This window comes from Coloeus monedula, assembly GCF_965178545.1.
Source record: "Coloeus monedula genome assembly, chromosome: 8".
Classification (NCBI taxonomy): Eukaryota; Metazoa; Chordata; class Aves; order Passeriformes; family Corvidae; genus Coloeus; species Coloeus monedula.
The window spans coordinates 38,585,120-38,609,966 of NC_138788.1; the positions used below are offsets into that span (position 1 = coordinate 38,585,120).

At 42.3% G+C, this 24,847-nt stretch overlaps 1 protein-coding gene across 2 annotated transcripts in view; it reads left to right on the top strand.

Moving 5' to 3' along the window:
* The window catches only part of INPP5A (inositol polyphosphate-5-phosphatase A), a 193,731-nt gene that overhangs the window by 137,187 nt on the left and 31,697 nt on the right, over positions 1 to 24,847 (top strand). For both annotated transcript variants that reach the window (XM_082285746.1, XM_082285747.1), the window contains exons 10-11: positions 20,794 to 20,889; positions 21,217 to 21,291. In XM_082285746.1, coding sequence (XP_082141872.1) covers positions 20,794 to 20,889; positions 21,217 to 21,291 — 171 coding nt within the window. The remainder of the gene's footprint in view (positions 1 to 20,793; positions 20,890 to 21,216; positions 21,292 to 24,847) is intronic.

The following is a 24,847-nucleotide window of genomic DNA, read 5'->3' on the forward strand; positions in this document are numbered from 1 at the left end:
CCTGGGTAGATGCTATAAAATCCCTTTTTTAAAGAATTATGTCATTTTAGAAGGAATGGATGTACCTGCAAAAAATGCATTCTTTTTACATTTCAGTTTATTCATGGGTGTTTCTGCAATACAAAATTTTAACATCTGTGGATGAATTATGCACTAGTATTTGAAAGGCACCCACTGATGATCTAAAACAAAAGGCAGGGGGAAGGAACTGCTTATTTGCAGTGTGTCAAAAGCCTGTGTATACCTATTTTTATTGCCAAAAATGGAAGCCTAGACAGAGTTTTTTTCAAAGAAATCACACTGTGTATTAAAGAATGATATTTTGCTGGCTTATCAAAAGCAAAATTGGGTAGAAAGAATTTGGTGTCTATCTGAAAATCGAGGAGCAGGATTATATTTGCCTCTATCATCAGCGACTCCTGTTGCAGTGGCAGATTTTATTCTTGAGTTGGAGTCAGAAGTACAGTGAGAGTTGATTAACTGAATGCACAAAATCTCTGGATGTGTGTGCAGCTATGTTAAAACATTAAAAAATTTCTTTATTTTACCTGAAAATAGTAATTCTCAAAAGTTGTAGAAAAGTGCACTAAGAAACCAAGATGGATATTTTGTTAAAGAAGAAAAACTTTATTTCGATTTGATCAGTGGTAAATGTGGTTGGCCTAGGGAGAATGGAGAAACAGTGATGCCTAAAGTATGTAAAGCTCATTGGTGGTAGGATATTGTATGAGCCAGGCAGCAAACAACGGTGGTGAGAGACGCCAGTTGCTGTTGCATTAAATTGTTTGGCTTGTAATTCACATCTGGATCACATCTGTTTCCATTGCAGTTAAAGCTGCCTTAGCCAAACTGTGATTATCTGAACTATCTCGGCAGATAAAGCCCCTCAGACTCCCCAGCTCGGGTTGGTGCCTGTCACAGTGGTCCAAGAGGCTCCTGAGTCAGAGGCAGCGCTGTGTCCTTCCCTTGAGGCACAGGCAGTGTGAGCAGCTGCCATCCGTGGGGTTACCCCGCGGGGCTGTGCTGGCCCAGCCACTGCACTGCTCTGTTCAGCTCTGCTCGGAGCCCTACCCAAGGTCCTGCTTTGCTAGAGAGGAAGAACGTGCCATCAGGGTTTTATCCTATTTTTTAGGATAAAAAAGGTATTTATTGGCTCCTCTTGTCAGTAGTTTATGCACCTTTCCTGTTTGACCAGTCACAGTGGCCCCAGAGCTCTGTCATACCTCCATGGTGCAGTGTAGGACAGATAGACATGCTTTTACCAGGGATAGAGTAGCTCAAGAGGTTCAGCTTTGTGACCTGTTACAAACTTTATTCATTCTTGCTTTTCAAGTGGCCTTAAATTAAACAACGTATTAGTAATCTTTAATGGAAATAAACCTAGTGGCTTGACAAAGAGTAAATAAAATGTGCAGTCTTTAGTCAAAGAAATTCTTCCATTCAGGTTTTTTAAAGAAAACATACCAGATTAAATTCTCTTGCCAGACTAAATTTTTCAATTGTATTTACTAATTGAACCAAATTCTTCTAACACTGCAAGCTCCTGCTAGCTTCAATTTACTTTGTAGCTCTCAGTTCCCTGCCTGTCCCATTTCTTTCCTTTTTTTTAACACATTCTTGGATATGTAATTATCACTTAATAAATCCGCTTTTAGATTATTTCTGTTTGATTCCATCCCACTCAGACATGCATAAAAATGACAAAGATGCCTATTTCCCCAGTTGACTGCTTATTCATCAACCAGATGATGGATTGCCCCTTGCAAGAAGAATATAGGTTCTCTTGAGTTTGGTTCTTCGTGGGATCTCTGCCATGAAGCTGTCAGGATAGACATGTTCAGAATATTGTTGGATTGTACCTTAAAATGCAAGCATACACCTACATACATGTATTACTCTTTGGCAGACAGATTTTTTATTTGTTTCTCTTTCTTCCAGCTTCTCCAGCCCTCTCTGCACTAACACAGGCAAATGGATCCTCCTTTCACTGTAAATTAGCATAGACATGTGTATTAATTTTAAGAAGGTTCAGAAAACACACCCTGAACTGCTTAGCACCATGGAATAAGCACTTGCAACTTGTTACTTTTCTCTCTTTCATGGTTCTTGCTCTGACAGTTCTGTAGCAGAGAGGGAAGAAACAGGACAGCAGCTTCGGTTCCTCAGCCCCTCTGAGGAGGACTCACACAATGGTAATTTCTAAAAAATTTGTATTGGATGCAGGTCTCCACTGTATTTTATCCTGTGCATTATTAAAGGAAACTTTGACTTTCCCATCTACATGATGTGTCCACAAATCTACCTTTATTAGTATTGACAATTCAGACAATTTCAGCAAATTTAATTAATTTCAGCAATTTTACCTTTGTCAGAATAGGATTCCCCATGATGTATCATTTTTCCCGGTCCCAGTTTGAGATGAGAATTTGACATTTCAAAGCAAAATACATAAAGTGGCAATCTCAAATCAACTGTAACAGTTGCTGTAACATTTAGGTTGCTCCTTCTCCAAGGAAAGAAAGATAAAGGTTCCTGGCCCTTTATGTAGTAATGCAGCAATGGGTCGCCTTTGCCTGGTACCACATGGCAAGAGAGGTTCTCCATGTCCTGCACTGCCTGAAATACCTCCTCAGTCTGCATGCAGCCTTACCAGAGAGATCAAACTGGTTTCTTCTCACAGAGAGGCCAAAAGAGTGAGAAGGGGGCAGAATGCACGTTCTAGTAGTGACTGAGACATTACCTTCTGTGAAAATTGTATCATTCTATCTCTACCTTATTTAAAATCTAATCCTGAATTTTCGCATTACTGCTTATACAAGAAATGTGTTAGGATGTAATTTGCAGCTCTTACAAGCTTTCACGAGGGTCATTAATAATTGTGTAGTATTTTAGTATGTAAAGCTGTTAAGGGGTTAAAACCAATTGTATGAAAAGAGGTTATAGGATCTTTATCACATGTTGTTTATCTGATCAACAGTTAACAATTTAAGACAGTATTATCCTAGGAAAAAGAAGATTTGTTTCAGATACTGACATAAACATCCCCTCATAATAGTGGCTTTTCATTTACTGCGTTGCAATGTACCATAAGCTTAAAGGCACAACAGCTTCTTTGTGTGTCTCAATAATGCCCGTTCAGAGTGATGTCAGTCAATTTTTGACCTATACAGTCTGATGTTATTCTCAACGATCATGGAATAGATTTTTTTTTCTTTTTTTTAAATGAGTGAAGAGTATGCCAATAAAATCCTTGAAAATTATCATGTTTCTTCATGGTGTCTTCCTCTGGAAGAACAAGGTATATTACCACATGGACCTTTCTGTGAAGTCATGTTTCCTCTGACTTCTGCTGGTTTTTGTTGTTTCCTTTGTAGACTTTCCACACTCTCGTGTAATTTGCCCTTTCAGTGGGACAACACTAACAATTAAATAGCACTTTCTGTAGAGGTAGGAGAAGACACAGTGTATATGAAACAGCCGCCTGGTAGGAGCAATTCAGCCTCTGTGATGGCACTCTTGGGGTCCCATATAAAAAGTGTTTGATGGGTCAGCCCCCTTGTGCTCCTTGGAAACTGTTCCTGCGAGGTAGGAAAAAAGGCTGTGGAGTGGGTCAGGGTTCATTTAGAGCGCACAGAATGCCTCAGGGGGATTCCCCCTCCTGGCACACTGCTGTGGGTGGTACTCCCCGTCCCCAGCAGAGGCAGTGGGAAGAGGCAGCACCCTGACACAGTATCTCAGAAAGATACGCTCAGCCCCTGCTGCATTCCTGTCATAAAGGGAGCAAATCAGCCTCCTGGGGCGCAAACATCTTCCTGAGCTCTTAATGAAGCCCATCTTCTCAGCCCTTGCCAGGCAGGAGCACAGCAGGAACACAGACTGAGGCCCCCGTGCTCAGTTTTGCCCGTGAGGTTCAGTGCAGCAGGGCTATTCAGTGGCTGTGGATGATTCCCATCATCTCCTGTCCAGCTCTGAGCACAGCAGATAGCTCTCAGACAGGCAAAGGCTGTTAGTTTGCTCTCCAGCTTCAGGAAGTCTGGGATGGATTACAGTACACTGCTGCTGGTTGCATCCAGGTCTGGTGCTCACTGTGTTCTGGCAAGCCTGGTGCCTGGCACACGGGTCCCCTTGCTCCCTTAGAGATGGCAAAGAAATGCATATACTGGGTGAACTCCTTATGGAGATCACATTGTGTTTCTAAAATGCTATTTCTAGATCATTTTTATTCATATAACCCTAATGCTTCCCTGAAAATTAAACCAGATGTAATTTTTTGTTTGTTTTCAGCTGAATGCAGTGTAAGTGTAGTACTGTCATAAATCTAGCAGAACACAAACATAACCTGGGTTGAGTTGGACTTTAGTGTGGATCCTGTATTTCCCCCTCAATGTCATTTGTGGCTTTTTTAATCATGGAGTCTCTGCAGCCCCTGAGCTGCTGTTGGAGAAGCATCTCCAGACTTCAGGTGCACTGCTGTCTGTCTCTTCCCTTCAGTGGGAACCGTGGGAGTATCACAGGAGGTGGCACTGTGCTACCCTGTCATCACCAGGTTTGGAGTAGAGTCAAGGGTGTGCTGAATGCTTGAGTGACAACAGCTGAACTTAAGCAAGCCAAAGGTCCAAAGTATACAAGAGATTTAAATTAAAGATTGCCAAAGTGGGATGGAAATTTGTTTTTCTTCTGTCTGCTGGGTATTTTACATTATATAAAATGAATACTAGATGATAATTGCCAGTATGGTGTCTTGTATTGATTTAATTCAATAAGCAACTTCACCTCCACCTTTTGCATGCACTTGCCTTAAAATATATGCATTATGAAGGCAGTGATTCAAAGTCTTTAGGAAATCAATATCCAGACAGGATTCTGTTCTTCAAATATTGACAGCAGAATAACTCTAAGAAACAATGACAAACAATAAAGCGGGGTTAGACAAAATGAAGGCTGCAATTCTTCTGTTGTTAGGCTGTGCAGAGTGCTCAAACCACTGCCTGATGCTGCATATTATATGTGCTTCAGCAAACAGCTGACGTTGGCCTTTTGCTGTCAGAATTTCTGGTGAAACCTGTGACCACTGAAATGAAAGGGAATTTCTGCCAATGATTCCTATACAGTTGGCTGTTTCACCTGATTTTTTGCTAATAACTTGCACAGATTTCTTTCAGCCATGTGTGTATATAGACTGTTAGCGTTACCATTGTTCCCACCTTTGATAATTTCTCTAGAACTAAATGGAACTTGCACTGAAGTCGGTGAATTACAGTTTTTTAACTGATCAGATCTGTGTACGAGTTTATAGTGGGTTTGCAGTGGTAATTTTAAAATCCTTTTATATGGGCAGCTCAGTTTCCTGCACACTGGGTATAGTTCTCTGAAGTTAAAAGTCTGTCCTTTGTAAAACATGTCACAGTTAGTGCAAGCTGCACTGGTTGCTTAGTTGACAGCAATTCTGAAATCACATTGTTGTAGGTAGTTCAGTACTGAAACTACAAGTAATGCTACATTATTAACACTCATGCAGAAAGAGCAACCTTTCAGTGCCATTCAAAACCATGATCTGTTTTGGTTTTCTCACTCTGAAATATCTGGACACAGTCCAAAAATTCAGATAGATATAAATTCTCTTTCCCTTAGGTGTGGAAGGCTTATGAAGGATAGCTCTTTATAGTATTACCCCACTTGTAAATGTCACTGAAAGAGTCAGCAAGACTTATTTTTCATTTCTGTCCTTTACTTTTGCAGTTTTAACAAGTGCTGAATTTCACGGGGGTGTCAATATTGTACCCATAAAAGGTTCAAGAGCTCTCTTCACATCTGGAAGTAGAAAGATCATTAAGGTTTTCCCTGAATGTACTGGAAATCTCTTTAACTTCATGTATTTGTATATAATTTAAAAACAAAGGAAAGCTTTGAGCCGCCAATGCCTGGGTGATGTTTCCTGACAGATCAGTCAGGAGAAGGAATTTCAAGAGTAGGAATGGCCAATTGTAATTGCCCATCTGTAACCAACAGGCTTGAAAGTTGGTTTAGAACAAATTGGAGTACCTGGGACATTGCAGAATTTTAGAGGAAGAATAAATTTGTTCCTGTAGTTAAAGGGGAAGAAAGGGGGGAAACACCGAGCAGGGTTCTCATAGCTGATGGCTCATTAGCTTGACATTCATTTCAGGCAACCTAATGCAAGAGTTGGTAATGAGAAGAAAATTGAGAGAGAAAATGCAGTGACAAAACATGCTTGAACAAGGCAGTTTATCCTGAGATTAACAACTTGGATGAAGGTGGTGAAGTGAAATCAAGTGATCCTATGGCAAGATGAGTTTGTTGGAAACATCAGTGTTTAACTTTGCATTTGGCTGTGTTGCACTTGCAGGAGCACCAAGGGGTCAGTGGCAGAGCAGTGGGAGACACCAAAGGCAAGCAGCTCAACCTCAGCTCCCACAGCAATGCCATGGCATAATCATTCAGGCATCTTTAGGTAATTTTTTTTTTAATTGTGTGTTTGACTTACATGTGGCTGCTGAGCTTGTGTATTGAAATCCATTGCACACCTCCACTGCATGTATTGCAAAGTCATGGCTTGGTGTGAGAGGAGAGCAAGGCCCTCTATCCTCTTACCCAGACACTGGGCCAGAATCTGAGTGCCAAGGAGGAATTGTTTTCAGAGCTTGTAGAGCCAGGTTTGTTGAGCCGGACTTCCTTAGAGATCCACTCCAGTTAACTCAGACAACCCTTGCCAAAAGGTCAGAGGGTTTCCCAGGAGTCTGCAGTCAGAAGGCTGCGGTTTCATACTTTGCTGTGTTCACAGTAATGTCCCCCTTCCTTTTGTGTCTAAGTGACATTCAGAAGCTGCTAACAGACAATTTAAAATGAAAAATCATATGTGGGAAATTAGCCACAAGAGTGATTAATAAGTGGTTCTGTTCCTGGAGTGGCTGCCAGAGGAATTGGTGAGTGTCCTGTGTCTTACCAAGAGGTCATGCCTTTCTGAAGGTTCGTTTTAGTCAAAGAGGTGCCATTTGCTTTGGTTGAGGGTGAAATCAGTGCCACATAGGATCTGGTACATATGATTAGACTAGACAAATGCACAGTCACTTTTGGATGGAGTTTCAACCTCTTAATTTTTTAAAACTTCCTGAGCAGACTTAGATACCTTCAGTCTCAGCTTTGTTTGTCATTAAAATAATTCCTACTGAGTTTGATGCTGGTAGAGGATGATTCCAATTCTTTATTTCTTTACTGTGTGGGTCTCATGGATGCTAATAATTATCAAGTGAAATCTGCACCTGACCACAAGCAGCTGATGGAACATTCCTTTTAGTCATCCACTGTATCCCCGATAGAGACAATCAATAGGTAAAAATATGCAAATGTGTGGAGTTCAAATGAGGGCTGCCCTAAACAGGACTTAAGCTATGCACCCGCCTTTGTGCCAAATTTTGCAGGGTTTTTTTCTCCTGTAATGAATACATGTATTTTGTGCATTGGAGCATGGCACAGGGCCTTTTGGATGGCAGGCTCTTCAAGAGAGAGGAAGAGAGTTTTAATCACAAAAGCAGAAACTTCAGTCAGAGGAATGATTCCACACTTTGTTTCATTTGTAAATGCTGCATTTTGGCTATTGTGAAACTGAACCCGAGTCCAATTCAGGACAGCGCTTCAGGGATTCTTTCCATGGGGCTTTTTGAGTCTGAAATAGTGCCCATGAAAAGAGCAGGAGATTGAACATAATTTGTTCCAACAGCTAGTCTAAGATTTTTTCCAATCAGGATTCTTTCGGCATATTCCTCTTTGTTGAGCTGTAAGCAGCTTTTAAAGTAATGGCATTAGCCTATATTTCAGGGCTTCACTGGGTGTTTCCAGCTCTGGTGATTATTTACAAGAAACAGAAATGCCTGTATTGTAACCTTTTAATGGCTATGGGAGACTTGTAAACTAAGTTGAGATTTGAGCAATTTGTAGATTTCAAAATGAGCTGCAGAGTTCATTGAGAAAGAAAAATGCATCATTGAAATTCATGGTGCCACTTTGGTTTTCTTAGCTGAGATTTATCAGTGAAAGCCATATTGCTTTCCCTTTGGCTTTATTTTAAAGCTCTTCAATACATTGTTTTTAAGGTCCATTTCTTTTACAAGCTTTTCCTTTCAGCTTGCTCAGGGTATTGGGTCCTATGAACATCTGTTTGTGCCTGAAATCAGCCAGGACCTGGACTGTACCCTGCCTCCCTCCTCCCCTTTGTTTCCAGAGGCTATTGTTTCCGATTTCATGCTATCACAGGGGCTGCATGTTTTCCTGTGTGAAGTTGTCAGAGGGATAAAAGCACAGGAGCAGGGTCACATTTCGAGGGATGGGCATGAAAAATTGGTAAAATGTATCTTGAGGGCCACCCACAAGACTTGCCTGAAGAAATTCAGAAGTAGAGAGTAGAATTGTAATTTTAAAATAGTGCAAATTTTGGGGTGGAATAAGTAATAGTGAAGTAAGCAGAAATCTCTTAGATTTACACTTAGTTGACTTATTCCTGTTAGGTAGCTTGAGAGTCTCTGGTTGGACTTTGTTACAAAGAAAATACCATCATCTTCATTGCGGCGCCTGCCCTTGTCCCTTCAGTATGACAGTGAGAGGCCAGAAGATGTAAAGCAAGTGTGTTACACCTTTCAGCCATCATAATGCACTGGGGAGAAGAGAAGCAGTACTGGAGGTGTCTGCCTGTCCAAAATTTTCAGTATGGAATCACAGAATCATTAGTTTGTGTGATATAAGACCTGCAAGGAGTACAGTGGGAGTACAGTAAGAAGGATGATGATGATGATGATGATGATGATGATGATGATGATGATGATAGAAAGACAAATAGTGCAGCTTAATTAACCTACTGAAACACATCTTCCAGTAAGGAAGCAAGGTATCTTTGTACCTGTGGCTGTGGTTTGTAGTGCTGCAAACCATGGTCAGCCAAAACACACTTCCTCTTTTGTCAGACATGAGTTCTAGAAATGGCACCCTGGGTTGGAAAAATGCAGAATGGTGCATGTGGTGGCAGGAGGGCAGAACAGCCACAGTCACACACAGCTGGCTGAGGCAGTTCAGCTGAGCCTCTTCCCCACCTGCAGTAACACAGCAGGAAGAGCTTGCAGATGCCTTACAGGTACTCCTCTGAAAGGACTAAACAGCCAGGAAAGAGTTGTGCCTGTCCCTAGCTTAGTGTCAGTAGAACTAAATCAGTGCCTTGCTAGTTCATTTGGTTTATGATTTTCACTCTTCACATAGGTCTCTACCAGGTATGAAATGAAGAAAATGGTTTAACAGTACTGCTTTAGGTCAGGGATTCACTAAGATGGTTACTTTTGTTTTGGAAGCTTGTAATGAAGATTTTGTTAAAGCACACGATGAGAAAACAAATGAAATACGTAAGTTGTATTTTTTCCAAGGCAACTGATAGATAAGGGATGCCAAGCAAGGCATTACCTTGCTGCCATATGGCTTCTGAATTACTAAATGATATATGTGATACAAATCAGCCCAATACTGAAATTTTAAGGAGATTTATTTTTTCTATAGTTTTTTCCCAAAGACAAGTCAATTATTTATGCATACATTATTTGCAATTTAATATGAGAAATTAAATATACATTCTGAGTTTTGTTGACTTTAGCAGCATTTTTGCTATGGAAATTCAGCAGGGGACCACTAATATGCAGACTTTTTTCCATTTTTCTAATATAGCAGAAAAAATTACTAAATATGCTTTGGTTATTGTTGAATTTATGTCCTTTATGGCAGTACTTTTGGATATTAATTTGTTCATAAGTAGAAATAGAAGAAAGCTGCAACACTGCCAAGTGTGTAACAGTTGTGTAGGTGAGTTTAAACAAGACCACTCAGTGAGTATTTTTCACTTATTAGCACTCATATTTTAGCTTGCAGTGACTTTGATCAGGCTTCTGGGTCCCACTGCAGGAGTGGCTGTGGAGGTGACGTCCCCTGCCAGGGCATGTCCGGCGGCACAGAGGGAACCTGCTCCTCGGAGTGCCGGGCCAGGGTCCTGAGAGGTTTCTGCATGGCCAGGGTTCCCCTGGGGGTCCTGCCAGCCCCACGGGTGCCCTGTGTCCGTGTGCTCCTTTTCCAGGTAGGCAGCAGAGCGTGCACATCCTGGAGCGGGTGTGTGCTACCAGGTGTGAGGAGACATCTGGGTAGGAAGTCCCACCAGCACCATTCCAGTTTTGACGGGAAAAGGAATCTGTTGCTTTCTCAGCACGCTGACCACCACATTTTCATGTCTTTCACTGTTTCAAGTATGACTTGAAGAACTTGAACACTGCTGATAGCATCCATTGCTGGTCATAATGGGTATAAATTCTTTTTTAAAATCACAGCTTTCTTATACCAGCAGTTTTCTTTGGCATACCTGTCTAATTTTGGATGGGTTGAAGAATTTACTTTGTTTAGCTTTGTCTCAAAAGTGAAAAGAACAAAGGCTAGCGTAAAAATTAATAGCACATCTTAAAATCCATTACAACATCTCCTTTCTTCCTGACTAGAAGTGAGTGAAAAAGGCCTCTCTAGAGGAAATAAAGAAGTTATTACAACTTCTACTTTTTTGTAGAGTATGAAAAAGCTTTCTGTATGTTAAACAGTCTTGTGGACATCTGGCATGATTGGTTTTAATCTGCTGACTAAAAAGTCAGGATTAAATCTTGCTTTACACCTCTTTGTATTGCGGTCAGTAAAGTGACAGAGCTGCCCTGAAACAATGGCACTACTTATTCCACCCAATATGCCATGTGGTAGATCACCCCCTTTTTCAGCACCACTTTTCTGCAAAGACAATGAAGCATCTGGTGGGGTTTTCCTGTGTCCAGGATATTTTTTGTCAGTAATTTCACTCAGCCGCTCTGCTTAGCTCTCCCTCGGTGCTACTTTTTGAGATGGGGTTTGCCAAATCCAGTGGCAAGAGGTCAGGAGGCCAAAGTGATGAATTTTTATGTGCCTGTTCCTTGTGTTTCTGCTCAGTCATGATTCTTTGCGCGCTGTGCTGCCTCTGAAAGGGAGCCACAGTGAGCAATTTGTCCTCCCAGGCTGTGGAGAATGGGGAGGCAGATGAGTTAAAGTAGCGTGTATGACTGCGGACAGAGCTGTGCACAAATGTTTTCTGATGGTGGAACAGAATCCTCCTGTCACTATTCAGCGCAAGAGGGGCTTGGGAGATTTGTAGCCTGTTGGCTTTCGATCAAGTGACAAATGAATTTAACAGCACTTAAAGATACAGTGGAAAGAATAGCACTTCACAAGCCGGCCCCAGCTGCGAGCTCTAAAATGATGCTGCATTAACACTTCTGTACTCATGTGTCTCACTTGTTTGAATCTTGGTTTGCTTTAATGAAAAGAATTTCATCTCTGTTTCAGAAGCTCTGTAGAATGGACTTTCTGGTTGTTTGGCCCAGTCAGGTCGCATCCCCTCTGGGGGCTCTTTGCTTGTTACAAGCAGGAGGACTCTGCCTCGTTTCTTGCAGAGCTTTCTGTCCTCACTTAGTGGTGCCCTCTGGGGTGACCTGGTGGGGTTGAATGAGCCAGGGACCAGCATTCATTGCAGGGTTAAATCCCTTTGGATCCCCAGCCGGTGCTGTCAAGTTGCTGTTCCTTCAAGTCGTTCTCTCTCTGATCAGTTGTATCCCTAGTTGGCTGAGGGCTGTTGGTCCCAAGCCTTGAACCTGTCAGTGGAGACCATGTCCTGGGGGTCCTGAACGTTGCTGTACTGCACAGCACTTTATTCTCCCACCATCACAAGCCACGCCAGAAGGAATTCAGAGGCTGCCTTACCAGAGTGGTGAATAGAGGAAATACATAGAACACACCACCCTGTTTCCTCTCTCTATGCTGACTGTTTTACCCCACAGCTGCTTTTATGTGATGCCAGTCTTTACTGGGTGTGGGGTGGGTGTGTACACATGCTGATCTGTCAGTCCATCTTAGCCTTCATCAAGAGTATATAGCAAACCTAGGGTACACACCTTGCACATTATTTTACAAAGATTTCCTTCATTCATTCTATTCAAAAACATTTATTTTAATGTGTGAATATGGGCTCCTGGAAATGGGTGAACTCCATGATGGCCTGGGTCTTGTTGAAGAAGCCTCAGCCTGCAGGTGGGCAGTGTGCCTGGGGACAGCCCTGCAGTTCAGCCGTGGTCAGGGTGCTGCAGCAGCCAGGTGCTTGGCACTTGCACAACCACAGTGGTGGGAGAGGGACAGTTCAGCAATCCCACCTCACAGCTCTCAGAGCTATTTGAACATAACTAGCTATAAAGGATTATTTGAACTTACAGGCTGCTGGACTCATATTCCATTTCAAAAGTGACTAAAGCAGCAAATGATGGTGAATTAGACAGGGAGTATGTCAATGAGAAATGAATGAGATACAGCAGGATAAAAAGGAGTTGAGTCAAAGAGGCTGGACAGACAAAACAACAGGGGAAAAATACAGTAAAGAAATGGTTTACATGCTGCATCAGGAAGACATCACCTGGTCAGCAAGGTTTTAGTCTCACCGTAACACCATACAGCATGTTTCAGTTATCAACACAGTGAATTTTGCATTACCAACTTGTTCAGGTCTGGAAACCAGATGCAGTGACATGAAAATTACTTTCCTGCCATATTTGTTTCCTTAAAAAGTAAATTTAACTTGGAGGGGTTTTTTTTCCTATAGACAGAAAACAGTGGAAGAACATGGACATCTCTTCCACTTTGCTGTACATGCTTGTGACCATTGTATGAGCTGGAGGGCATGCATCCCTCCTGGAGGGCACATGTCCATCCTGGAGGGCACCCATCCATCCCACAGTTGTGCTTAGGCTTAGCAAGAGCCCAAGCCTGAGCTGCTGGCAGCCCACAACACACTCATGCCTCACACTCACATGCAAGTCACTTACATATTCCACGTCTCAAATCCCATCTTTGTTAAGGGACTAGGGATTTTTTTGCTGTTTTGCATAATAGGAAGAAGAAAAAGGTTTTTTATTTATTTATTATTTCTAATTTTGTGATAAAAGTATTCAGTGGCTGCCTAGGGACATCTAGATTTTAGGTACGTACGTAGTTTGATTTCAAAATTGCCCAACACTACATGTTTTAAAAGTCAGCTCCCAATTATACCTGCTGCTGAGAGTCTCCTGTGTGGGAGCCAAAGGGTCACACTCTCTTGAGGTTAAGCCTTGAACTTGAGCTGTGTCACACCACTGATCTTGTACAAAACCCCCCATTAATTTAAAGGGCAAACTCCTGAATTTACTCTTTTCAGCAGTGCTGGTTGGAAGGGTTTCTGAAGCTTGCTGTTCGTTCTGAGGTCAGGTGGGAGCGTGGAGCACTCGGCAGCAGCCGTGGGGCTGGCCATGCCCACGCTGCGCAGTCCCAGCACGCTCTGTCAGGACATGTGCTCCCTGCAAGGCTTAAGGACAATGAAGCTGACAGACTCCAGTGACTGCAGAGCCCAGTGCTGGAAGTAAGTCAAGAAGCACCAAATAATTTTCTTAGGTGTTGGCTTAAATATTTGCTACTTGATGTTACTGCTCCCATGTTTCATTTCTTATGGCTGTAAGAAACCATGAAGTTTGGAGGCAGGAGAAACACAAACACCATCAGTGTGTACACAGGCAAATGTTACCACTCAAAACAAAGGCAATTGCAAGGCACAAGGGAGCAGATGGGGTTCACAAGCTGTTTCGCTTTTAAAATGAAAAGAAATAGAGGTTCTTATTCTGCAAGTTAGATAAAAGCAAGCTTAGCTATAAGGAGAGAAGCTGCCTCTTATTCCATTCCTACTGAATTCAAGAGAACAGGGGATTTTACGTTTCTCTACAGAAACAGATTTACATCACAGATTCTGTGTGCTTCGTCAAAGTCTTTGCTGAACAGAAACAATACACCCAGTCCTCTGCTTGGTCAGCTCGAGTGGAAAAGGGTAAGTGCTCTGAAGTTTTCCAACAAGGAATTTCTCAAGCTGGTATTACTGCATGGCCAAAGCAGAAAAAATAATGGAAGATAAGTAACAGAATATCTGAGTAGATCTGAAGAAGATCACACCTTATGGGACAAGACATACGTATTGCATGTATGCAGAGAATTTCCTTAGGAACAGTTGGGCTGTCCCGGTTTCTGTAATTATGAAAAAGCAAATACTTCTCTTTGAATACTCCCTCGGGAGTCTTGACATCAAGTAGTAGTACAAAATTATATAGAAGTATGGACAGGAGGAGCTAAGGGATTTTTCTGGCAGATTGCTTCCAAGTTCCAGATCTTGTACTGCTGTGGGTTTGTCTGGATCTGATCAAAGTCCTGAAATGCGTATTATTGATGTCTGATGTCAGCAAGTGAGTTTAAACCGAGGCCTTAAAAAGTGAGCAGGGAATCCCTTTACCTTTGTCCACAGAGACCCCGCACAGTTCCATGTCCTGATTCACACAAGTGCCAGACAGCTCCAGGTAAATTGTTTGTGAATCACTATGTAGATGCTTTGCTGAACTCAGGCTTGAGATCATAGTCAGGAAAATGAAACGAGAGAATACAAAAAGATGTGCAACTGGACCAGAGAGCCAGAGAGAGAAAACAAGAAGGCAGTCAGCATGCAGGGGAACATGGAAAATGAGTTCTAGCCTGATCTGTAATCTTGAAGAGTCTGAGAGGCAGAAGCCTTTTGGACTTAATTCAGATTCTTTTCTGAAGAAGAGAGTTAAAAAGAGAGCCATCATTGCCACCAGCTGTTGGCACACAGCAAAGCTGCTGAGGCCAGAGATCACAGTCAAGGACCTCAGACCTGGAGAAGAGCAGTCTGTGCCACTGGCACATGGCACTGAGCTGGCTATTCTGGCACTGGGCCAGCTATTCCAGCAGTGAGCTAGCCACTCCAGTGCCTGTCCCTGCCCAGGCTGGGGACTGCAGCAGTGTGCTGTGGGAGCCCTGCCCCACTGCCTCCTGAGCAAACACGCACAGGAACCGCAGCCATTGCTGCCAAGGGTGGCTCTGTAAGAGCTGGGTGGTGCTTTGGGCAATGCCAGAGCAGGTGAGCAATGCTGGGCACAGGCAGGTGCACAGGTACACTGCGCCAGGGGACAGCGGCCATGCCGTCACCGGGACTCTCAGGTCACTCAGCACAGTGCCTGAAGAGTAAACACGGACGGTTTGGCATTGCCGGGTGACACACTGTGGTAACCTTGCCATGAATTATCTCAGTTTCTGTACAAGAAAATGCGTCTTACAATTAACTTAGTGCAGCTGTGAAATTGAGACCAAAGGGGAAGGCAAGCTGTTTCCAGCAGGGATCATCTGTTTCAGGGAGGCGGGAGATCTTCGGGACAATGGGAGCATGAGGATAGTGTTTTGGTGCTAAGATTTTTTGGTCACAGACACCACCCAAAGAGGCATTTTAAAATATCCCAGAATATCTGTGTGCCACAGTTCAGTAGGGGGGCTTTGTGGAGAGGACCGAAGCGCTTCCATAGGTCCTGGGCAGCTCCTGGGCCAGGCTCTCACAGAGGTAGGATTGGTGCTTCTTTAATCTGCCCACGAGGTTCAGTCAGTCCTGACGTGGGCACAGGCAGCAGGGTCATGTCAGCAGTAGTGCTTTGCCCTCAGAAGAAGGGCTGTACACAGGGCACATGAGAAGGGTGCTGCAAGACAGGAGCAGTGCAGGGGTTCTCGTTCTCCCTCCACCCGGCTCCTCCACCCCTTCTGCTCCCCTGGCTATGAGCTGGCTCCTCTGGGAACATCCAAAGAGAAGTTATTTTCCATATTGATACTGTAAGTGGATTCTCATTAATACTTGTTGGTGTTTGTTCTTTATTCAACTAACACTTATGTCACTGCTGAGTTCAATTCCTGCTGCTGTAAAGTGCCGTAGCTGTTCTGGGATATTATCGCTATTTGCACACAGTTAAAGTTAACACAAGGTAATATATCGTCTAAAGGATATTGTTTTCAGTAGAAGTGTATGTCCTCTCAGGTAGAGTTTGGTTGCTGTACCCTAGAGATTGAGCCCTGGGATCCCCTTGATATTTGCAGCAGCTGTGAAGCCAAAAACCTGTGTGGCTGTGAACAATTGGCTATAAGAAGCCTCCATTTCAATGGCAAGGTAGAGTTTAAAAAGCACAGTGTTACCTGTCCTGTAGCTAAATGCACAACTCTCACTGACTCAGAAAGTTACATGTAACTTTGTTTTTCTCACATGCAAGTTTTATTTCTCTGATGTCATGTGACTTAGTGAATTTGCTGTTGGTGTATTCCCAATATCCAGGAAATCATGTCGGCCACTCAGAGGTAAGGAGGAGCCCAAACAAGATAGGTGTTCCTGTTATTCCCAAAGCAGCAAAGTTTTTACCGTGTTGATTATTTCAAATAGAATATGCATCCAGATAATAATAATAATAATAATAATAATAATAATAATAATAATAGTTTTAAATTGAGTATCTTAATTTAAAAAGTGTCAGATTGATTTTGGGTCTTAAGCAGCATTTCAGAAGTATTTCACTTTCATAACTAGATGATACATGTATGTCTGTCTTTTCTTCCAGAATCCACAGAGTATGTAACTGGAAAAAAATTAAATGTCTTAAATTTAGTTGATTTGGTTGCTCATGTGCTCAAGATCTTATTTCACCTGGCTCCTGTTAGCAGTCTTCAGACTCTGCACTTCTCTCCTAGCACTCACAGCCACGAGCACATCTGTGTCAATCTGTGCAGCTCACTGCAAATTTCAGTGGCAACTATTGCTGAACTTTTTAATTGTAAAGGAGCAATGTATATATTCTATTTTCTCTTCCATTTTTTAAGAAGAATTCAAAGTAATAATAAGTCCTAAGAAGAGTATTCAAATAATAGAGAACAATAATACACATCTTTAGCATCAGTGGACAGATGCAACAGGACAGAATGAGTCTGTAGGTGCTTGAATACCACGTTTTGGGGGGTTTCCCCCCACCCCCCAAAAATTATTGAGGGACTTACAAGCATGTAATAGCTCACACATCAGGAGATGGACTCAGAGTCTAAAGGATGTTCAGAAAGCAGGAGTGTGGAATCAATGAAAAATCAGCTGCAGTTTTCAGCCAAGCAGGAAGCAGCAGTTCCGTCCACAGCTGCTCACAAGTGTTCCCGTATAAACACAATATAAAGTATCTTATAGACTGTTGTGTGTTTTATGTATATAACTATTGTTTTAATGCCTGTATCCCTATTTACTGTAACTATGCAGAAATGCAGTCTTAAACACTTTGATGTGTGGTGTATATGGGGGAACAGAGGTATTTTGAAGGTGTGTTACACTGTAAATCAACAGCATATTCTGTTCTGAGAATTCTGAGAATTGCCGAGCTTAGAAGTTCCAGATTTGTCTCCTGTAAGTATAAAAAACATTTCCTCCTAGCTTTGTGTAACAGGACGTTGTTATTACATTCCAAGGCTGTTGTTAGGAAAGTTGTTACTATGTTTTGCAATTCAATACACGTTAATTATTGCAAAGGGTTATTTCAAAAGTGCTACAAAGCATCTACCTGTGTAGAGTATGGGAAAACAGGAATGAGATACGGCTGTGTTTGCTAGGAAAAGGCTGGTTACTGAGCTCTCTCTCAGCTCTGAATACAGCTCTCCTGCAAGCTTTTTAACCAAATCTTGTTTCCAAAGGGAAAAAAAAAAATGTTGTTTTTAAAAAAAAGTTATGTAGAGTTTTGATATCTGGTTTCCCCTCTTCTGCCCTTGTAAAAGAATACCTTTGAGGGAATACCCGGCAAGGAACAGTGAGTTTTCATAGCATTTTGATTTTCTTTGCTAGCAACAAAAAATCCCTTCATAAGCAGACTTGCCTAAAAAGGCACATGGTCCCGAAAGTTTTCTGCTTGGGTGACTACGACTGTGCAGAAATTGAAAGGAGGAGGAAAAAAGGAGTGCCTCCAGCTTGTATAAGAAATGAACCTTTGCCCAATCACTTTTGTCTGTGAATAAGGTAACTTTTTGTGTGTGTGAAATTTGAAAGCAATAAGGTATGTGGGTCCTTTCTCTGTATTGGTTCTCAAGAGTCGATCGCGGGGTTTTTCTTTTGGAGCTGGCCTGACGTTGTGAGATAAAGCAGCTCAGGGAAAAAAATGTTCTCAAGCAGATGCCTTTAAGAGACAGAAATCATGAATTTGTTGAATTGCAACCACTCTGGGGGTGGCTACAATGACTTTTTGACAGTGACAGTAACTCTGCCGTGTCTTTTCGAGCCCTTCTTTGGCCCATTCACTCTGGAAAGCTGCTTAAACGCACTTAAGCGCATTAGCATTTGGATGCTCGGGGACCGTATTGACCCTCATTTGGAAAGTTTAAATGAGTGAAAGATGGAGCGATTTGTTAGGGCTTTAGAAACCAGCTTTAGAGAGCTGCGGGTTTTCCGCTCTGGTTTGTTCGGGTGCTTGTTCTAATCTGGTGTGCTGTTTGAAGGGACCAGACTGATTTGTGACACATGAGCCCAAAGCCTCTTTTTTTGGGCTTGACCCGATTATCTGATCTGTGCTCTGAATTTCAATCACCCACGTCGGAGGGAGCTTGGTTGGGAATGGCTCGCTGCTGGATTACCTCACTTAGCTCTGTATGGACACAGATGGCAAAACGGTCATTGCATGTTTGAGCAGACAAAGGGATCGTCTGACTGGCATGGGTACGAGGGAACAGGTAGGAGGTCTGTGCTTAAAAGTAAGAGGTCCCAGAGGTGCAGCTCCCACGGCAGTCTGGCATGCCACTCCTTTTTCCAGGCAGAGTGACGTTTAACCAGCATGTTCCCACTCTTCCCCAAGCCTTCAAAAAAACCGCCTTCAAGTCCTGCAGAGCAGATGAAGTTCTCGCAGAGCAGCCCGTGCCTGTGGGGCCAGTGCTCCTTCTGCCAGTGAAACCTGTGTTTGCACAGACACCTGCAGCTGTTCTGGTGCCACGAGTGTGCCAAGTGTAAACCTGGAGTTAGATGTACATGGCACTGCTTTTGGGGAGGGAGGAAACAGTCAGGAAGTTTGTCAGAAATGGACATCATTTGTTCAGTGAGATGGGGAATCAACACCTGTTTCATTCACAAACTTGGAAGAAAAATATCAGATTTGTGGGTTTTTACCAAATCACATTCAAGTTACCTTTTAAAAATGAAATTGCTCAACTCACTGCTTTTTATTTTAATTGTGCCAATAGGCGAGGGCCTTTATCAAGGATCAAATTTTTGTCAAATGGGAGCAAAATGTCCACTGACAGATTGTTCCCATTCTGGCACTGGTGTCCTCAGCTGAGATCTAAAGTATTTGGAAGCCGATGGATTTTTGTTTAAATACATGTTTGGCATGTATTTCTGCCTTCAGGAGAAAGCAAGAATGGGGAAAGGAGAAGTGAGCTGTAGTTCATGGTGTTGTGTATGGTAGACACTGTACCTCTGATAATGAATCCAAATATAAGTATTTCTGTCTGTGAGAGATAGAAGCACGTAGTAGGATGTGAAATTCTATACCCTGTTACCAGAGGACATGTTTATTTTACAAATTAATGAAAATGAAAACCTTTTGTCTGGTCATTATGAAAAGGAATGGGGTGGGCAGAGCAGGAAAGTCACCTCTTTGCCTCTCCTTGACTCATTTTATTTAAAACACTTTTCTTAAGAACCTCTAGGAAAATAAGGTTTTATTCAGAAGGATGGTCTTTGCCAGTGTCCATATCCAGGGCTGTGAACAGATCCTGTCAGCAGCATGTGCCTCAGCAGCAGCCATGGATGCTGAGTTGCCTCCCAGGTGTGGGCACACATCTGTGTCTTTGAACAATGCCCAGGTTTCCTCAGGTCCGCTTCACGACTTTTGCCTCGTGGTTCCCAGCAGCCAGGCAAAGGGGCACAGGTACCTCTGCACAACATCCAGCAGCCTGGCCCAGGCAGGGAGGCTGCAGAGCACTCAGTGAACAGTTAAGATGTAGATCCCTGCATTTCAAAGCACTTAACATACTGGAAGCTTCACTAACTGCTTTGCTAAAAGCTCGAGATTCTCACCTGTTGCCTCGTGGTGGAGCCTGCCTTTGAGCAGCCCATTTCATGTTATTCCCCACTAGCTGTGGAACTGGGTCCCAGCCAGGCCAGTGGCCAATGGAGCAAGGCCCAATACTGGCATGGAAATCCATACCTCTGTGCCTCATAAAATGTTGGTTTATAATATGTTTTAGGCACCCATTTCTCAGAAAATCTGGAGATCTGATGTCTCTTATTTAAAAGAGGGAATTTGCTATGCAAAGTAAACTCTGAAAATTGCTATCAGATTGTGTAAGCGTTTCTTGGACTTGCAAAGTGTACTTGGAATATGAATTTACAGGGCAGACGTTTTTGCAAACAAGGGTTAACTTACAGAACTGTAGTGCCAATGTAGTTATCAGCTCTTAAGAGTCAGCACAAAACCTGGTCATTATCTGTAAGAAGTGGTTTGGAGGATATTTGCAAGTAATGTGTGATACAGCACACAGTGATACCTGTGAAAGAACCTGTCTGCATGGTACAAGTTGAATGACTATTTGCCTTTCCTGATCGATATTTTCTTAATGTTACCTGTTTCTCTCCAAGTGGTAATTCAGTTTATTGTTTCAAGTCCGTCATGAGTGGAAGTGACTTAAATTAGCAATGCTTTGTATTTTGACCTACAGCAAGTTATATTTCATGGGGGGTGTTGAAGATACATCTATTGATAATGTTCAATTAAATCTGGTCTTCTGTTGCATATAAGCTTGTTTCCCTTTCTCCTCTTGTGTTTTTCTTAGACACTATGTGCAAAAGCCACAATGCAGACCATCCGGGCAGCTGACACAAATGAAGTAGTCAAGCTAATATTTCGTGAATCTGATAATGACCGAAAGGTAAACAACTTAATGCCCTTGGCACCCCTATGTAAATAGAAACGGTGTTGAATGTTCACTTTCTTTTCTACAAAGCATGAATATAGTTGTTCCAAACTGATAATGTGAAGGGAGGGGAGGGATATAGATTGTCACACCTAATGCTCAGTTAATTGGATCTGTTTAAGTGATTGCCAGCCAAGCAAATGGGCAAGCTGACAAGGGGCTTTGGACATGTGGAAATGTGTGGTTTTAACGGGCTGTGTGTCTCTGAAAGGGTCACTGCCAGCAGCTGGGTGTTGAGTTGCCAAAAGCTTTGCTGACCTTTCTCCCTATTTTTTTATATAGGTTATGCTGCAATTAGAAAAGAAGCTCTTCGACTATTTTAATCAAGACGTATTTAGAGACAACAATGGCACTGCGGTAAGTTCGTTGCTAAACCCTTTCAAAGGAGTAAGTTGGGAACTCACATACAAATTGCATTTCTCTAACCAGCCCTTTATCCTTATCAGCCCTCCTGTCTGCAGAATGAGAAGAGATAATTCAGCCAACACAATAACTGCTCCAGATTTCCTCATCACTTAGCCAGTTATTTTGTTTACAAGTTCTTAACTTCGGCATGTTTACCTTCTTTTTTATAGAAAAATATTGTAAATTAATTGTACATGACAATTCACTTTTCTTGTCTATCCTCTGGTCTGCATTTCTTCAAGCATCCTGTTTTTCTTCCTAGCTCCTCATTGCACATCACACAGTAACTTAGGAAAACCCCTTAAATGCAAAGCCCTTCTGAAAATACCTGGGTCTTCTAAGTGCACAAAAAAATTACTAGAAACAGAAGAATAAGTAGAATAGCAATCTCAAACTCTGCAGCAGACTGTCACTGTTTGGACGAGCATACAGGGCTTCCCAAGAGGATTAAGCAGACAGGGGACACTAACACTCTGATTTGTAATAAGAACTATGATTTTTCTGTGGAGAGGGACATTATATTTTCTTTAATGTGATTTTATTGCAAATGGTAGCCACTTCATTCTGGAAAAGCTGTGTATCACTGCTTGCAGCTTTCTCCATTTCATCTGGGGTTCCTAGGAGTTACATATCTAAGGGAATACATAGAGAGCCCTCATCCCCACCTCCCAGTTTAGCTGCGCTCTGTACCAGTCACACAGTGTGCCCACTCACACAGAGTATTGCTGCTTTGTGCCCGGGCATGGGTTGTACACAGGATCCATGGCTCCCCATCTCTCTCCTCTTCTGTCCTGCCTACGGCTCTTTCTCTCACTGCTCACAGACGACTGTGAGGCTGTTGGAGGGCTGTCTGCAAGGCTCTAGGACATGGAGGGCAGCTGAAGCCCTGGTACCCTCTCTGATTTTACATTGGCTTCACCTGGGAGATTAATTCTATGTGAGAATCTGAGATTTCACTCATTTGTTGAGGTCAGAAGAGTTTGATGAGTGAGACCCATGAGGGAAGTGAAGATCTGATTCCCTTTTTAGTACTTGCTGCTGTCCCACAGTGTGGCTCATATGGCCTGTGGGCTCACTACAAGAGGTGCCTCTGTGGGCAACATATCTTCAAATGCAGTTATGGTCAGATCAGTTTGGGGTTATTTGTTTTAAATTTACAAGGTGAATGCATCCCCTGGAAATACCTGATGTTTCTTTCACTGATGTTTTGCAGTTTTGAGGACATTTCATTCAAAGCAACAAGTCTCCTCCCAGTTCCTATTTCCATATTAATCCCATTCCTGTCCCAGATTTTCCCCTATGTGCATTATTATAATAACTTCTTCAGCTTTTTTTAAAACAACTCAAGTATTTGTCATTTGTGTTTTCCCCCAGTACATTCCTGAAGCTGTTCTTGGTGCTCGTTTGCCATGTCCTGGTTGTATTTTGGGTGGCTGCTGCTTGATTTGAATACAGGGCTGCGGGGTGTGAAGGTACAGGCAGAATCCAACTTAAACATATTCCATTTCAAAATCAGTAGTCATTTCTTTCATGCATCAAGAAGCGGGAAATCTTCCAGATCAAACATGGAAGAAAGAGATAAACGATATAATGAGCCATTGGAGATAATCTAATCTTCATGGTCTAGTTAAACACGCAGCACCATGATCACTAAAAACAAACTACCTATCTAAAACGATAAATGTCTCTGTGCCGAATTCAACCCAAAAAATCCATCGCATCCTTCATCAACCGCCGGTCTTGTACCAGCCTGACAGAAATTTAATTCAAGCTGGCTCCTGAAAATAATTATTGTATTTTAAGAGTAGTAATCATTGGTCGGGACATGATTGAATGTGTCCATGCCTATTGACTTTTTCTATGATTTATAGCTTTGTGTAGTCGATATTCCCATCGAAATTGTATAATTAATTATAAGTGGGGCTGTCAGGTCTGCAGGATGGAGTGCCCTGATGAGTATTTGGGAAGATTAAATTTTCCTTAGCTGTACCAATGCAAGGCTTGGGAATTTTCACAGCACTGTGGCTGTTGGATAAAGATGTTTTCTGTGTGTTTAGCAACTGCTTTAGCTCAAAATCCATTGATTTTTCAGGGAGTATTTTTTTATCAGTGCCGTGTCTCTTCAGTAACATTGGAATGTGTACGGATGTGACAAGACCTGACAAATATTTATTATCAACAGGCTACTTTATCATTGTCCATACACAGTTATTCCTTCCTTTTTACGTTGCAATCAACAAAAAGAATCTTAATATATATTTATAAAAATGATTTTTTTTAATGAAAAATCTGATATAGATACAAATCACCTGTTTAACAGAAATTCAGTTTGAAATGCCTACAGTAATCTGTCAGGTCTAATTTTTTTAAACTAATCTGTAGCTTATTCAGACTCATCTGTAGCTTATTCCAAAGTTAGCTTAGCAATTACTTATATTGATTACCTCAGAGTGCAATGACCATCTTGTATCATTGTATTTCAGAAAGGAGCACTCAGATTTATCCAGTTCTGTGGTGATAGGAAAAAAGATAAAGCCTATTTGAAAACAGCTGTTGCAATAATGCAAAGCTGTTTTATTATTTAATTCCTATGTTCTGAATTGTGCGTCAGAGTTTTGGTCCATCAGACAGACCAGGGTGTGAGTCCATAACCACACAGAGCTGTCCTGTGTGGGTATATGGGGAGAGTGTTAACAGAGGAGCACTGAGAGAGGTGGACAGGAGGAGGTACAACATGTAGAGTTCCACCTTGGTGTCAGACACATCCCAGTGTAAGTTGTTTCTTTTCAATTAGCAAAAGCTCAGCGTTTCTGACCTGGATAGTAGGACACAGCCAGGCTGTGCTGATTGGCTCCATGGTGTCATCCTGCTCTGGGGTCTTGCCCATGAGTGGTGGACAAGCACAAATGAGGCTTCTCACACCTTCCCAGAGGCAGCAGCCCGTGACTGGGAGCCACCACTGTGCCCCCATTGCCCCTCTGTGCTCCTGCTCCTCCTCTGCCCAGAATGCACAAGAGGTCCCTGCAGGTGCAGAGAGTGCCCTGGACCCTTGCATGGATTTCCTGATTGGGTCTGTGGTGCTGCCCACACTTCGGAGCTCACACTGGTTCACCAGTATGTCACTGACTCATGACATGGTTGTAGCTTTGAATCTGCCAGCCCTGAAGTGATAAAAATCAGCATGCCAATGCTTCCAGGAGAGGGGCAGGGGGTTCTTAAATAACCTACACTTTCACCAGATATTTTTAGATTCTTTAATTTGTTGTTTAATTAATTTGTTATTAAATTGTTTGTGATAGATCAGGCTATAAGGGGGGTTTTATTCAGAAGGAGTTCCCTGTTAATTTCAAAACAATCAAAAGAAAAGTAAGGCGAGGGTAATTATGTAATGAAAAAAATATAATTAGGTTATTGACCTGTACCAAAGAACCACAAGCTAAATTGTATTTCTTCAGTAGCCAATTAAATAAATATATAGTAAGAATGTAAAAACCTTGTAGTGACTACA